The sequence below is a fragment of the Geospiza fortis genome, unplaced genomic scaffold (genome assembly GCF_000277835.1).
Source record: "Geospiza fortis unplaced genomic scaffold, GeoFor_1.0 scaffold171, whole genome shotgun sequence".
Taxonomy (NCBI): domain Eukaryota; kingdom Metazoa; phylum Chordata; class Aves; order Passeriformes; family Thraupidae; genus Geospiza; species Geospiza fortis.
In genome coordinates this window covers 8,648,451-8,665,631 of record NW_005054313.1, presented here as the reverse complement: position 1 = coordinate 8,665,631, position 17,181 = coordinate 8,648,451, and the positions used below count along the sequence as shown (strand labels likewise).

The window sequence follows — 17,181 nt, the reverse complement described above, 5'->3', positions numbered from 1 at the left end:
GGGGCGGCGGGGGCCCTGAGGCGCCTCACGGAGCCGCGGGACCGGCCCGCCCGGGGCGGCGCACGGACCGGGCACTGGCGCTGGGGGCGGCGGGAGGGCCGCGGGCTTCTGGAGAGTAAAGCACCGAGCTAGAACTAAGGCTAGAAGTAAGGCAGTTTGAGCTCGTACCTCTGGGAATGGCTGCTTTTAAAAACTTCTACCTTTTTTACACTTGGCAACGTTAAAATTTGAGGTTTGTCTCAGACTAATTTCGTACCAGGTTTTGGTGATAGAATTAGAAGATTATTAGCAGCATTTCCAGTTACTTAGCTCAGTATTGGTAACTATATACACAGCGAACAGATATATTCATGTTGCTTTCTTGTGTTTGTGACTATCTGCATCTACATTGTTAGGTTGCACTTGGATTGAAATGTGGGGGAAGGGGAGATATTGTGGAGGATTCTTTTACACATTTTCAACACCCATTTCTCTATGTCTTGTGGGTGTTACCATAATAATGCTACAGTAATAAGGCGTTAACAGTGGCTGGTTTGGATCTGATCTGAGAAGAGCTGCGTGAGACAATTATAAATCCATGAGTAGTTATTTTGCTTAAGAAAATAATGCCTGTGAGGAGACAGCAATACTGTCTTTCCCCTAGTGATCACTACCTTGTCACTCCCTATAGGGAAATTCATTATATTACATTTAGCCTGCTAAGGCAATCATTACATTTATTATTATTTTGTCCCTGAGGCAAGACGCTGTCTTGTGTAAAATACCTTTAAAAAAGGTATTTTAAAAAAGGTAATTTCTATTTATTATGGATAAATTAGGCTTAACAAAATGTACTCAGAAACCTCCCTTTTCTAATGTGGGGTATTTTTAAGCTAGATCGATAAGATCATAAAACCAACACATTTTCACACAAGGTTTTCCCTTTTGTTTGTTTTCTTTAGCATTAAAACTCCCTAGAAAGTTCCTGCTCCTCACAGCGAAGTCGGCAGCTTTCCCTGGTTTGAGATGTTAGTTTTGTGTGTTTCTCAAGCTGTTTATTCATTACTCAGACAGAGCTCAGAGCATCCTCCCGTCCACCATGTGTTGGAAAAGCAACTTTTTAACCCATTGCAGTAGCAAAAACTGTCATTTTCCACATATTTTAGGTTTACATAACTGTATTTACAGTTCATTTTTTATTTATCGTTCATGCAATTGTAGTTTTCTAGCTCTGTAGCATCTTTAAGGAATTTTTTTTTAGGTCTACAACAGCTGTATAAGGTGAGTGTTGTTATTTTTTCTTTATTTTATGCAAACAGAATTTTGAATAGCCTTCCAGTAATAAAACAAATCCCAAAAACTCAGGGGGGATTTTTACAGCGTCATTGGAGGATAGAACTTCTCCCATTGCACGTAGTGATCACGGTTACTCACACCTGCATTGGGCCCTAGGGACTTGTGCAAGGTAACAACAGAATAAGTGTACAGGCAGCCCCTCTGAATCAAAACTGTTGTTTTTGCTAACAGAGTAACTGTTCTTTATGAACAGTTATTCTTCAAGGAAGCATCTGTGTGAGAGGGAAGTTGTTGGAATACTTGGTGTATTGGGCATGAAATTTCTTAGGTTCCTTTCTCCCCTACTAAAAGCTGTAGCAAACCAATACGTGAAAGCTGCAGATATGCAACGTGATTATTAAAACTCTCTGTGGATCCTCTTGTGGTGAAGTGGTCTGTTCAGAGCAGCTCGAGCCTCCTTTGGTGAGGGACTGGAGTTTATACTCAAACCACCTTCGCATTCTCACTGCATAATTTACAGAGGCAACTTAAGGTACTCTGACCTGTCTGTTGGAGGCCGTTAAACTTACACCTCTCCTAATAAATCAGATCAATCACCTGTTGTGACAGCCAGGGCTTGCAACACTTCAGAGCAGAGAAATTTGCCCCAAAGGCTGTGTGGAGCTGCCAGCCTGGCACATCCAACTGCCTGAGCTGTGGATGTGGAAACAAACTACTGCACCTGTGGTCAGCTGAGGCCATGGCAGCTGACAATACTACACTGACAAAATACACATCTTGCTGCCCAATACTACACTGGGGTGAGTAACAGTGTATTTCCTGCTCTGGGATTTAAATTCTAAAGCAAATGAGCAGGGGCTGTTCAACCATTGTCTCTGGTACAATGGGCAGTGAAATGGCAAGACTATTCTAGATATACTGTCCCCCTTATAAAACTTTATCCACAACCTATTGCAAGATGTTTGTTATCTATTTCTAATAGCTTAAAACCACTCAATTTGGCAAACAGTTTTTAAAAAACTGAAATATAGTGAAAGGTAGTGCTACTGGTAGTATTTAAGGTCAGTTCTTGCTGTGCACATTGAAAACTATAGATTTGTTGCAGCAACATGCTGGCAGTAAGTTTGCTTAACACTCAACTGCCAAATAAGGTAATCTTTGATAAATAGGAACAGATGGAAGTCCAGAAGAGTAAACTGAAAGATCATCTGAACTTTGACATGTACAAACAAATAGGAGTGAAAAACACTTTGTGTGTTATACTGTCTTTAAATTTGACCCAATTGGCACAGCAAGGTAATTGTGCATTGAGATGTAGTTACCACTGTGATATGCTTGACAAGACCTAGCTGGTTAACACTTCTATCTGAATCCTCTGGCCTACATTGTAACCACAAGTAAGCCTTACCTGGTTAATGATTTCAATTAAGCTCTGCTGCTATTTTACTGCTGTTATTTTGATTCAAAAGATAGAGACTTTCTGATGTGTTTGGCATCTAGGGTATAGGGGAAGCACCAGGGCTATAAAAGCTGGTGAAAAACAAAGAGGTGGGATGTCAGCTTTTCACTGCAGGAGTGTTGTTAAGCATACAGAATCACAAGATTAAAATATACTGAGCCATATCCACCCCTGCTGATGATTAACTTCTGTATAATGACATTAGAGGTAATTTGGCCATTTATACTTAATCTGATTTGCATAGATGGGCAGCTTGAAGTAGGTGGCTGTGAATGGAATGCCATTTCATGCAAATCACTTGCCTAAGCATTGGCCTGGTCTGATTGAGAGCAGCTGTTATCTCTTGCATTTTAGTAGCACCAGATCAGAGATATTAACCATGCTTAATTATACATATAACCACTAAAGCCAATGATGGAGCTCATTCAGAGCTGAGGGCAGGTAAGAACTTTCAGAACAGTGCAAGTTCTTAGTCTCAAGGGGCCCTTATAGATTGCTGGTTTTTTGATTTTAAAAAACTTGAAATACTGTATTTTGCAGATTTTAAAAAATTATTTTTAATGTTCTCACTTACCTGTGGAGAACTTTTTGGAACATAATAGGAATCTAGTGCCACTACACACCAGGGAAAAGGAGAAAAAAGCACCAGTGGCTGGGAAAACAGAGATCGGTTTTGCCATGTGACAGTCAGTACAACTGTATGGTATTTGAACAGGTGCTTGCTGCTGTCTTGGTCTGATGGTAAATCATTCTGTTTGTATTTTCCTTACTACTGTAGCTTCTTCCCTCTTACTTTGAAACTCTGCTGCAATACGCTCTATTGCTAGAATGCATTCTTTGATGTTATAATTCTGATGTTTGCTTATTGCTAATAAGTCTTATTGCCTACATCCTCCTCCCAAGGCATTTATTTTGTATATGGGATATACCTTGTAATTTTTGTAACTCAGGGCAGTGCTGGTTTGCAGCTAATCAAACCTGCATTTCTAAATCTTATAATTTGAATAAGCCATCTCTTACAACAGTCTGTGGTTCAGCGCTTTTTAGAATGTTTTTACTACATATCCAACACACTTCATAGGATGTTTTTACTATGTATACAATATATTTGCTTTCCCTATTACTTTTAAATGTTTGTTGTTACATGCCAAGGTGAAGTGAGCTCCTATTATCCAATCCTGCTATCAGGCCAGGAAAAGCACTGGATAATTCTCCAAGTGTTTTTATTAAACTTGCTATCTTGATGAGGAAATAATGACCATTGGCAGACTACAAATAGAGAAGTTGGAAATTTTACCCCGTTCTGTTCCAATGTGCCTGAATGGAAAGTGAGCTTATAATGGGTCCTTCTTCCCCTTTGCCATCCTTTCTCACTCAGACTTCTTCCTGCTGTTATTATAAGAGCTTATCATTCTGCAGATGTTAGATAATATGATTTTGTCTGTCTGCTTCTCATAGATACTCTTTTATTTTTTTTTAACTTTCCCGTCAGTGGGGTTGTGGTGCGCTAAAACACACCGTGAGCCCTCTACTGGCACTTTCTGCTTTTCCTTTAGGCTGTGGTAGACGTTTTTCCTTCCCAGCTATGCTTGCTTGAGTCGAAGGAGGGAGGATATCGTCTGTTTAACTACTTTAATCTTGCTGACTTTCAAAAATTTAGTTCATGTGCGAAGGAGCCCGGCAGTTCGGTACCTTTGGGGGTGAACTCACATCCCCGCTGGGCACGGTGCAGACACGAGTATTTCCCGCGGCAGCTGGTGCGGGAGTGGGGCCGTGAGGACGCGGTGAGGCTGCGCCCAGCCGCGCTGGCAGAGCTGCTCCAAAACCTGGAGGTGCCGTGAGGAGCGCCCTGAGTGAGACCCCGAGGCGAGAGAGCTGCGTTCTGCTGGGAGCCGCTGCTCGGGGTTTGGGTTATGAAAGCTCCGTATGCCTCTTAGAAAAGCATCTGAAAAGGGGAAGATTGGTATCCCTGGTTTTGCGCGACACCTGCCTGTGATTTTAACACTTTCCTTCCTGGCACACTCCAGTCAAGCCTTTGAAAAGATTTCCCAGACTGTGTCCTTCCTCACTGGGCAGGTGCAATCCAAACCAGTTCAATGCAGGCTCTGGGATTTTTTCAGCACACTCACGGAGTATACGTGCTCTAAATGCCTACAATACAGAGAAATCCAGCTACTTCTAATGGGATGCATTTGCCGAGAGGAGGAATTCCTCATTTAAGATGGGCAATAAGCAAACAATATTTACTGATGAACAGCTAGATGCCTACCAGGTAAGATATCTTGGTTTGCATTCGGGGATGAAAGGGAGTAATCTACGTATGTTTTTGATTTGGGTTTTTGTTTGGTTTGGGGAGTGGTTTTTTTCCAATATAATTGAAGACTTTCTTTCTAACCTGCATTCTACTGTTCCTTCCAGCAGCTGTAGTAATATTCTAAGGCTGGGTTGTTGAATATATTCATTTAATTCCCTCTCTGTATAGAGGGAGAATGGTCACATCCTCAGTGTCTGAACTAGGAAGCAGAATAAAGATTGTGACTAGCTTGACAAAAGTGTAGCACCTTCTCTCCCCGATGCCTTTTGCTGACAATAGAGCAGAAAGGAATAAAATAGATCTTGTCTAAATTCACTTCTCCTAAGGATAGGTCAGAGAAATATGCTTAGTGTAATTCCAGAATAGGTGTTGTTATACTTGTATCCACTCCTGGAAAGCAGTTTCTTACCTCATTGTAAGTAAGTGGGCATTTCATGTCAGGGGTAGTTTGGTACTTCTTTATTTACTTAACATTGCATAAACTGCTTTTAAATAGGGTAAAAAGAAAAAAAATAGGATCCCCTGTTTTTAGTCATGTTTCAGCACACTGCACATCTCACTGAAATGGATTTCAGGAAGCTGTCTGCACAGTGGGCATCTTGAACAAGTTTCTGAAAATACAGTGAAGCAAAGCATTGAGTAGAAGTGTGCTCAAGAAGGAGGCAGCTGACTACTTATTAAGAGAGGCAGCCAGGGCTGGCTGCATTGCCCTGTTCTCCTACATGAAGTGATAAACATTCAATTAGCAGCACAGGAAATCAAGATTTAGTTTATCTTGTGATAACCAAGGGACAGATACAGACCCTTAAGGGACTGAGTAACTTAATAACATTTTACCTTTGTGATCTTTGATTAAAACTATTGAAGTAGAATCTATTATTTTAGTTAGTAATTTTATTTTAAGTAATTGCTAACGTGGACTTGTCAGAGGTGTAAATATTGAGCCATGGAGCGAGGCCAGGTGTATATGATAAAATGCTTTCAACCGTTATCCCACACTGAAAGTAAGGCATAAACTAAATGCTTTTATAAATACCTAGTGGGGTTTTTTGTCATTGTAGGAAATGTGACAGTGGACCTTCTTAATTTCCACTTTGTCACACTTCTCACCAGCAGTCTGTAATGTATTAATCTAAATTAATTATCTTAGACTTAACAGTCCAAGATCCAAAAAAGCTTTTTTGCATCCCTGCTGGAGCGGCGAGAGAGAAATCAAAGATCTGTAAAGCACCAGTCTTCCTACTAACAATAGAAGTGAACACAAAACAGAGCACAACTGCAGTGAAACAAAACAAAATCCAAATGTAATTAATGTTATCCTCTTGACATAAACTGGCAAATGCAAGAGCTGAAATGTCATCCCTAATTCAGTGCTCTTCATGTAGAAATTGCCTCTGTCTAATGGCTTTTGCAGCCCCTGCCTTTCATAATGCTGGGTAATTGATCTCAAAGCCTGGCAGGAGTTTGGCCCAGTGGATTGAGTCACCTTTGGGATTTCTCTGTTACAGGCAGACTTGCAGTTCATTAGTGCAGAGCTAGACAATTTTTGACTGTGTTTGGCAAGTACCATAAAATAACAGGTTTCAGGACAATAACTGGCCTGCAGAATTTGTCAGGAAGGAGTATTAGCCTAATGCTGTGAAGAATCAGATAAAGACATAATTTTGATGATGATTTGCCTCTGATTTATTAGTTTTGCATCTCTCTCGAGTCTTTTAAACAAAAAGATCCTGGGCTGACTGCTGGAGCCACCCACACAGAGAGCTCTTGCCTTTCCATGCCATCCTGGGGGAGACGGCACTTTGTACCTGGAGCTCTTTGACTTGGAATTTACTGTCTTACCTGCCATCTTCTCATTTGTGGAATTTCTTCAGAATAGAAAAAAGAAGAATGGGGCAATGTTTCCATATTTTTTTTAGTGCAGGTTTTTCATGTCTTGAGCCAGCAGCTGAGTTACCAGGGCCTCTAAACCGTGGGCCAAAGCAAAACACTGTGTACCACAGTCCACTTTGCAACAGTCTGTTGTGCACATCTGTACCCCAGTGACCAGGAAGGCATCTACATATAAATTGCTTTTATAAATTGATCATTGAGTCTTTTTTTTTTTTCCCTAAAGCAGTTTCTTGTGAATTTATGTGTCTGTGAGTTAGTTCTGTACTCCTTACAACAGTGGTCCAGTGATACTATGAACAGTAGTACAGTGTTCATAGTATCAGCATTCAGAAGCAAAAGTGTCAATCTTTTTTGTAAAATATATCTTGGTTGTTCTTTCTTTTTTACTTCCTCACAGTTCCTATTGGTAGACCTTTCAAAACCTCACTCACCTCATGGTTAGACTTATAATTTCCTTATTGAAATCTGTTTCTGGACATTGTATTATCTGGTTGTACCTTCTATTATTTCTGTCTTTCATACAAATTGCTTTGAGCTTATAGCACCTAATATTGTTTCAGGTGGAAATTTTTTTATAATTAAAAAAAAATTCATTGTGTTTTATGTGCTTGTTCCATAAAATACGCCATGAGGTGAAAAAGTGAGAAGTTCATGTGCCTAAAGTATGGTAAAACCTATGCAAGTGGCTTTGGCTTTAGAGAGTGAAGATTAAGCTGCAGAAAAATCACCTGCTTGAAAAGCTGGCATACATAAATCTCAGGTCATTAGTGTGATATTAATGAAATAAAAGAGATCAAATTGTTTGATTTAGATAAAACTTTCTGAAAAGCCTATGTGTGCACCTTTTTTGCATGTAAATTGAAAAGCCAGTTGTTAGCAGAACTTTTGACTTTAATTTAAAGAATTGTATACGTGGTCACCCACAGGATATATACACCTCAGTATTTTCAATGGACAATTTTTAAATGCTCTTCATAGAGTTTGGTAGCCATTTGAAACTCTTTGTACAAGAGACCTGTGATAGAACTTGATAATACTAAACCATTCAGGTTTGTATGGTTGGTTGTTTGGTTGGTTGGTTTTTAAATTCAAGTAGGTAGAGGCAAAGTAAAGAAAAGAAATTTTCAGCTTTCCAGGCTAACACCTTGTCCTAACACCTGCTATTAAGATCATATCACCTGTTATAAGTGTTCTTGTTGGCAGCTCTTTACATTTTCAGAAGACTAGTGAAATGTTTTGCAAATTAGGCTTTTGCTAGCACTGAGTTGCTCATAGAGATTCACATCATTTAAAATACTGACCTTCTAAGAAAAGGAATTTTACTGGCATTTATGATTCTTATGCCCTTAGAGTTCTGCCTGTGGGTTTTAGTTGGTTTGTTTTGGTTTGTTTTGGTTTGGTTTTTTTTTGGTGAATGGGGCTTTTGGTTGTTGAGGGCTTTTTTAATACAGAAAATGTGAAATCTTACCAAGGTCTGGTGAGGGAAAAGGTAAGAATTGATAGGCAAGAAAGATGGATTTCATTGCAATAAAAGAACATTTAAAAGTTAAGATTTTAAAAGCTGCCTACAGATTTTGGAGGTCAAGTCTCATATTGAGAAAAGAAAATTAACTGAAATTTTAGGGTGTTTTGAGTGTGTGCAGATGCTTGAAGGAATGGAAAATACAAGTATGCTGTAAAGCAACTTATTTATTCATTCAGAGCATTTATTCACCTTGATGCACAGCATTTCTAACTGTAAAACAATTGTTTTGAGTAGGAAATGCAGAGAAACTGTACTTGGTTGTGACAAACTCCTGCACTGTTCAGTCAATCTCATTTCCTATTCTGGGATTACTTGAATCAAGAGATCTGAATTCAGTACAAATTCAGTGATCCATTTGTTTGCTTGTTTATTTCCCTTCTAGAACCTAGAGATTATAAAGCATATTACTGGTTTTATTGCAAGCCATTTGTATTTTTTCATTGATGGTATTATTTACTCTGCATTATTTAATACAGTCTCAAAACAAACTGATGTTTACCCTGGCAGTCTTATGGGCAATATTGCAATACAATATAGTACAATGAAGTAATGACTTTCTTCTTTTACACAAGAATTTCTCTATTACAGAGCTCACTTTTTTCCTTTTATCAAAATTGACGTTAAAGTGCAATTCAACTATATTTCATGAGCATTGTGCAAAACCAGGTTAAACAAGTTAGGTTATGATCTGTCAAGAAACACCATTTGTAAAGTAAAACAGGTTCATCAAGCTGTCTTTTAAAAAGCCATCCAGACTTCATCCAGGGTCTTGGAAAATTAATCCTTTGCAAGAATACAAGAAGTGCATTCATAGGTTCCCCAGGATCTTCTGTAAAAAGTATTTTTCATTTGATACAGTATTGCTGTTATTGTGCAAGTAAAAGTAGCATAATAATGGAGCAAGTTTTTTGTGAAAATATCCTTTGGTCAGGTTCTTGTTTCATGTTACCATTTGGTGCATCTGTAGATTGAGCAAAATTACTTTTGTTGGCAGTTTGCTTTTTTTCAGTCCTTGCTAAAGTCTGACTTGTTTTTACTCCCCTGTTGCCATATGAATATGTAAACAGGTTCTTACAGATGCAGATTTTTTCCTTCTGAAACTCAGTGGGTGTTTGGGTTGGTTTGAGTGTAATTGTGAAGTATATATGATGACAAATAAGGATGAGCTGTGTGGTAAAATTTTCATTGGTGTTCCGATGCAAACAGCATTTTTAACTCATTGACTCTGTTAACTCTTTATACACTAACAGTGATGAAAATACATAAATATCTTGCAGACTCAGTCTTGCACAACTCCATGCCAGTCTTAGTCGTGTGGAATGTAGAACAAAAGTACTGGATTTGTAAAACATTGCTAGAACAGAGTTACTAATAGATCTTATATAAGAGTTCATTTGCTACTGTCTGGTACCAGATTCTTGGTTGCTTCACAGGACGATATTTTGATGATGTTTTGATTAAATGCTCTTACACACATTTTGTGCTTTGGCACAGTACAAAATGTCATTTAAAATTTTAAAAATGAAACCTCTGAAGTAATTTGCTTTAGCTACTACCTTTTAAGGTGCTGCAGGATCTAATAGCTAGCATTTTTTAAGAGCTGCTCTCTCAGATAGCTGTGGTTTACAGTGTCTGTATTATCTTTGAAGCTGTTTTTTTTTTAATTTGCAGTGATTTTATAAGACTGATTAATATTATTTTTGTATTTATAAAAGTTTCCAATTAATCTGTTCCGGGATCAAAGTAAACCTGACCTTATGAAACTATACATATACGAAGCAGAATATATATGTTTTTTCTTAGAAGAGGAATATGCATTTAATGACTTTCAGAAATACTGTTTCACAGCATATTTGTGTATTTCTGTTCTTCCATTCTGTTGTTCATTTCTCCAGTTTTTGTTCTGTAGGGGAATGTTTTGCATACTGCCATGAAGTTAGCTTTGTTTCAGAGCTGTACTTTATGCACAGTACTTGTTTCTGGGAGTGGTGATTGGTAACCTCCCATTCACAGGACTCTGTTGCCATTCATAAGCTGGGTGCTGCTCTCAGGAACTGGCATGGGCTGAGTGGAGCCACACCTCCTGGTGTGCTGGATGGACGCTCTAGAGACAGTTCAGTAGCAGCATTGTCAGAGCATCTCTCTCTCCTTTTTTGCTTTGTTCAAATCACTGTAGAACTCAATACAAAGCAGAACCAACCAAGGAGTTTGCAGTCAAGTCCTGCAGATGACTGGACAAGGTGGTGGACCACCATATTTCAGTCTGTTCTGTCATAAATCTGCATTCATCTGACATAGGAAATATAAGAATAAAGCTAACAGCATGTGCATGCTGTTCTGCTATAAAAATTAAGTTTTAAGAGCAGAGACTGTTAAGCAAAACTTTACAAGCAATGCTGAGTGACTTGCAGAAAGTCCAATCACCAGCCATGAGCCAAGCTACCCATGGAACCTAAATACACCAGCTGTCTGCCTCTTCTATCTGCAAAGTATTTTAAGAAGTAGTTAAGCCATCTAAATGCTAAATTTGAGAATCAAGTCCCATTATACAAGATCATGATCTCCTGGAAATCAATGGGAAATTTATTTTCTGTTTGCTTGGTTTTATTCACATTTTTACAAGATGTTAAGTAGATAATTGCAGATTTGTTTTAGTGGTATCTTACCTCCAAACAACCATCAGCGATCCCATGTTGGACTTGTAATTTACTGGGTTATTAAGGGCATGAGGACAGACTGGGCAGGAGAGTTAGCTTGGAAAAGGTGCATGTTTGTTCTCAGGGGCTGGAATAAGTGAACTGTCAAGGCAAAGCCTCTGTTCTCAAGAAGCTAAAGCCCCTGAGGGCCTGTTAGCAGAAGTTTTTCAGGCCATTGTATAGCACTAGAAATAAAGGCAATAATTCCCAGGATCAATTCTTGCTGTAATGTTGAACTGATAAGAATTATGAAAACTCTGGTAATATTTGTTTTGTATTCAGTTCCTGCTTTTCTAGCAGGACTCCCAGACATCTTAGTGTAGACAGAACAGACAGGTTGCTTTTTGTGCTCTTAGTAAACTCAAATACAATCCACAAAATAGCAAATGTGTTCTGTGATATCTCTGGCTTGCAGGAAAATCAAAGTTGTCATGTGCATAAATGACAAATGCTTTCCAGAGCCAACTTCACCTTTCCTTATGAGAAAGTGAATTTAGCATGTTAATTTACTATTTCTTTTCCTTCATTATATATTTTTTCTGTATGAATGAAGTAGCCAGAAGAAAATTGGATGATTCACCTCTGTGTTTCTTTGGCCAAGTCTTTAATTAAATTGGAATTAAATTGCTGAAGTTCCAGCAACTATAAAATGTAATTCTGTTGTTTAGACCTTTTTTCCATCATGATTTTAATCCAACTGAGAGCTGTGATTTCAAAAAAATGGAAAATTAACTCAGTCCTGCACCCCTTTCCTGCCATCAATAGATACTTGTTTCACCTTTGTTTGTCTCTTGTACCAGCACTGCCAATGCTATATTCTAAGTCACTCAAAGGAAATGATCCAAGCTGAAAATATGTCCATTACTGCTAGGTTCATTTACAAACACATTCGTTCCTTCCTTCAGAATTCTCTGATGCAGTTATTGTGTTCATCAAGGTGAAGTCTGCATAAAGGAACAGGCAGAAATAAAAGGGTGCAAGAAGCAAGAGGGATGGCTGGACTTCCCTATCAGAGGTCACATGGAGCTGTGGTTTTGCACTTGCCAGCAGGCATTTGACACCAGACAGGCTTTTTTATGGTAAATTGTTTCATAGCTGGTATCATCTGGTGGATCACAAGTATAGGCCAGGTCACAGTGAGTTTGTGGTGCTTTGACCCGAGCAGCTTTAACATCTCTCTTAAGAGTGAGACCATTCTTAAATTTTTTTGGCAACTTTCATCCCTGACAAGTCCATGCAATTGGCAGGTGTAATTGAAATAGAGCTGTCAGTAACAGTGGTCAGATAGATAGTTGCAACTGCTTCTGCTATAGAGATTTTCAGTATTAGTGGGGTTTAGGTTACATTAGTAAAAAACTTGTTGATCAAAAAACAGGCAGGCAGCAGTGTTTATTGTCAGCATCATGGTGCAACTAAGAATAAAATATAAAAAATGTGTGGAGTGTCAGCAAAAATGGTTCATTATCTGACGTAGTTTGTCTTCCAATAGCATTTTTGCAGGACTTCTGCAAGGTAAAGGGTAACTTCTCCTTTTAATCTTTGTCTCCATTTGTATATCACTTTCCTGTCAGCTTTCTAGTTAAGTGGCTGCTGTTTTCCCCAGCCTGTATAATTACAGATGATTGCTGCTGAGGGCACTACAGTTATTTGTGAGATAACACCTGCTCTTTCTTAGTAAATGAAGCATCCTTAAGTGACAGTTTGACTGCGTTGATTGTGTGGAATTAAGGAAGACTTGACCAGCTGGCTCCAATGTCACTTTGTGCAGTTGCAGACAATGTGACATCAGTGTCAGCAGCTCCCAAGGTGCTTCCTCCTGGGTTTTGTAACTGCACAATCCACTGAAGGAAGAGCTGCTGCTCCGGGCACTTTGTATGGAGGAGAGCAAGGCAGCTCAATAATTGATACCTGCGGGACCGATCGCGTTCCTGGACACCCGAGATGGGCTGTTTGCCTCTGCCAGCAAGGGATCCTTTGCTTCTCCCCTCCTTGGAAGAAGCAGGCATTTAGCCCCAGTGAGTCTCAGCTTGAGAAAGAAATACTTTCTCACTAGTTGACTGAAGAGCAGGACTTGTAGAGACAAAGTACTTGTTTGTACCCTTTAAGTATGACTTACCAAGTCTGATACTGTTGTCTTGTCACAAGCTGATTTTCAAAGATGATATATTCTAAATGTCTTTCCATTAAAGGGGGGAAATTACAAAGAGCTGAATGGTTAGGCAAATGCCCTGCCACATCACATGGGCCTGTGAGAGAGGTGGGTAATCAGGAAGAATTTTCTGTGTTGGTGGCTGTCCCCTATATATACACACCCTCAGGAGCTGGCTCAAAGATCAAGTTACATATTCTCTGAATCAATGAATGATATTCTCAACTGATTATCAAATATTTCATTACCACTGGTGTTCCTAGTCTTGGGTGCAGGGCAGAATTTCCATTAAATACATACTAGGTAAGAGTGGAGATTAAGGGATTGTTTTTGAATGGGATGGGACTGATTATTGTTTCCTCACAGCACGTGAAATTGTATTTTTTTTGTGACTGAAATAGAAAAGCATGAAATGCAAACTCTGCCATTGCTCATATTCTGGTTCTTTGGTGAAGTGTTTGAATTCTAGTATAGAAGAGGTATTCATTAAGTGAATTAAACCAATGTCAATTTAGTCACATCACAGAGCCATTTAGAATGCAAGTGAATGCTTGTATGCTTTTCTCTCAAGTCCATCAAGCTCTACATTTGCATTTTAGTTATTTCTAGTTCTGTGATAGCACAGGGAGAGCTGAATGGTTTGCTGCTGTTCAGGGCACGAGCTATCCATTTATCCATGCTCCTAAAAGAGAGGAGTTGCTGCCTTCAGCAAAGTGACTACAGTGCAAAGTGATTGTTAGCAAGAAGGGTTAATAACTAATAAATAACCACATAATTTTATTATTAAAATAAATAATTGTCTCCCGTTGTCTCCAGCAGGGGGATACTTAAAGTAAAAAGACAGGTTTTGTCATCAACAACAGATTGTTGTTTGTAGTTTTCCATATTCTTTTAGTGAATACTTTTGGCATATACCTTCTATTTTAGATTTTACTTTGTTTCTAGTCTGGTCATTCCACATTGGAGAAGTATCTCAGCCACCTGGTTTTTCCTCCTGAGCTATCACACTATCAATATCTTTCTTTTTACTGATAGGCCTATTCTTGAAACATTTCTGCTATTTTATAGTGTATATTGCTTTCTGATTCAAATGTAGATGGCACCCAAACAGCATCTTTAATGTTTCTCTGTCAGATCTGAGTTTCCTTCCAAAAGTTGAGAAATAACTCTTTGCAGTTGTTTTCAATGTAGTACAATGACATATTTTGTTTCTTTAACAGGACTGCACGTTCTTTACTCGGAAGGAAATCCTTCGGTAAGTAAACTCTTTTAAATTTCTCCTTTGTGATCCATGTGGAAGAAGCTAAATCTTTTTATCTGATTTGTGAGGAAACCAGATAAAGCCTGTTATTCTGCAGGAATTAATTGTATAGAGTAAAGTAGGATTGAATTTAAGATACACTTATAATGTATAATTGTCATAAGGTGGTGATTAGCTTAAAGTGAGTATCATAGACTATTTTAGGGTTGAGCCAATGACTTGTATGAAAGGGATTTGCTGCTTTTCCGCTCAATGATACCAGTGAGGGCACATCCTGCAGTCAGTGTAGAGTCCAGAGGTGTTTCTACATGTCTGAGGTGAAGTTTTAGTGAGCAGGAATAAAATGGGTTATGACTCCCTGGTTAATTAGCACTTACTGATTTAGCATCTCCCTGTCTCAGTGAAAGGGCAGCCAGGTACTGCTGGGCACTTATTTACCCTGCAGGATGCTCACAGGGCTGATAGGGAGGAAATGCAGGTTGAGTCCTCTTTAGGCTGAACTGAATTTCTTGTGCAGCTGCCGACTTTAGTGAGATGATCCAACAAGGAGCATCCTTACAAAAAGAAAAAAAAAGAAAGCCCTGTCTGTCTCACCATCCATTTGCATGGCTGTTAATGACTGTTGTGTAGGTGGGGATGAAGGAATGAATATGGCAGCTTCAATTTAGATTGCTATAAACTGATGTAAACCAGCGTGAGACTGCAATTAGGTGAAATGGGCTAAGTGTTTTTATCTGTCCCTACAGGGAAAGTAGCCCATCAAAACCCCAAACAAAGGTAAATCTATTTTCTGCTGGTTTAATAAGCTGAATCAGCTCTCTGAAGGATCAGATGAGTGCCAAAGCTGGCATGAGAGCCACAGCAAGGAAATGCAACTGAAAGTGAAGGGAGCATTTCCCTACCAGTAAGCTGTTAGATTGACTTACATACTGACTTTGGAGTGCAAGGCTTTGGTGTCAACAGCAGCTCCAGTCAGCATAAATACAGGCTATGGTCAGAGGGGTTGAAGATACATTTTTTGATTAGTAATCTGAGCTTGGATAATGTGCAAATTATTAGAAAATAGTATAACTTATTAATTTAAAGTGAAGAAAAGTTTAACACAAAATGCTGAAAATGGAACTAGGTAAAAATATAAAGTAAGACTGCAGCAGAGGCAAGTGCACCTGGTGAAAGAGAAAAATAGAAACCATAGCTCACTACTGGCGTTTGATAGCTGTTTATCACCAGAAAACCTAAATGCATTCCTAAGTCTTGGTTAAAGATGGTTAATTTTTGGAAGTGCTGATTGCAGCTATGAACATTCAGTCATGGGCCCAGGGCAAGAACATATTAAAGAATGTTTGTTATTGTAGACATATTTATGTTATCACAAAACATTATGTAAAATATTATTGGACAGCTGACAAATTTTTAGAGCTGGTACTGGTTGCTTTGTTGGTGTTAGGGCTTTGAAAACATGCCCCAGTTTTCTTAAGGAGAATGTGGAAATTTAGACCAATGTGTGTAGCTTCAGGACACAACTTTTCTGCATGGAGAGATGCCAGAACACACTGGTACACAATCAGTCTGTAAGTGCCTAGAACTTAATACATGCTCAGAGGCAGCCACTGCAGATCTGTTAAAAGCAAATCTTCCTGAGAGTATCTGCTTTTGTAAGTCAGAGAAAAGAAGCAGCTGCAACATGTCTTCATTTTGGTAAAGACTTCTACATATTCCAGTCTGTAGTAGTCCTTTTCTGCTTGTGTAAGTGCACTGAACTCTTGGTCAAAATATTCCTGAACATAGAAAATTGGTGAGAATGGCAAGAAACATTGAGGTGAAGTGAGTTGGAGATGCTATAAAGATCGAGATGAGCTTTTTCAACAGTATGTTAGAGAAATTACTGGAGTCAAAGTGAGCAAAAGAAAATTCACACACTCAAGTCCTAAGAACTGAGAAAAAGTTTGCAAGTGCAGAATGGAGTGTATCAAAATGATGGGCTGGGGGGTTAGAGATCTGAGCAAAGTGAGCAGCATTTTAACAACACCAGCCTCACAATGCTCTTGCAAAAAAGAGAAATGCATTTCTAAAATGCATTCACCTCAGCAGTGTTTATAAAATGGGAGAATTCCAGTTAGCAGTACTGCGACCTCAGTAGGAATAGAGTGTCCAGTTTGGGGCATCACAATTTAAAAAAGGTTTGTTATCCTGGAAAACATCCTGTAGAGAGCAGCATTTTAACAACACCAGCCTCACAATGCTCTTGCAAAAAAGAGAAATGCATTTCTAAAATGCATTCACCTCAGCAGTGTTTATAAAATGGGAGAATTCCAGTTAGCAGTACTGCGACCTCAGTAGGAATAGAGTGTCCAGTTTGGGGCATCACAATTTAAAAAAGGTTTGTTATCCTGGAAAACATCCTGTAGAGAGGAACAGGAATAAAAAGAAAAAAAAAGGATGCGAAGAAAAGTTGGAAAAACCACTTTAGTTATAGGAATGAATCTGTTTGTGTAATGTGCCTCTCTTGTGATTGTAAATGGGAACAAATGGTTGAGTTGTCTCTCATAAGGCATTATTTCTCTTAGTCAGTTTTACAAATCTGATTTTCTGGCAGACAAGCTTTCACT

At 38.8% G+C, this 17,181-nt stretch overlaps 2 protein-coding genes across 3 annotated transcripts in view; one reads left to right on the top strand and one right to left on the bottom strand.

Moving 5' to 3' along the window:
• Positions 1 to 4,926, bottom strand: part of IDH3A (isocitrate dehydrogenase (NAD(+)) 3 catalytic subunit alpha) — a 17,875-nt gene extending 12,949 nt beyond the window's left edge. Inside the window, exons 1-2 of the mRNA XM_031055913.1 lie at positions 4,911 to 4,926; positions 4,445 to 4,679 (exon numbers count right to left, since the gene is read on the bottom strand). Of these exons, the coding sequence (XP_030911773.1) occupies positions 4,445 to 4,679; positions 4,911 to 4,926 (251 nt within the window). The remainder of the gene's footprint in view (positions 1 to 4,444; positions 4,680 to 4,910) is intronic.
• CIB2 (calcium and integrin binding family member 2) overlaps positions 4,603 to 17,181 on the top strand; it is a 28,332-nt gene continuing 15,753 nt past the window's right edge. For both annotated transcript variants that reach the window (XM_031055957.1, XM_005419690.2), the window contains exons 1-2: positions 4,603 to 5,006; positions 14,532 to 14,566. In XM_031055957.1, the coding sequence (XP_030911817.1) occupies positions 4,956 to 5,006; positions 14,532 to 14,566 (86 nt within the window). In that variant the 5' untranslated portion in view covers positions 4,603 to 4,955. The remainder of the gene's footprint in view (positions 5,007 to 14,531; positions 14,567 to 17,181) is intronic.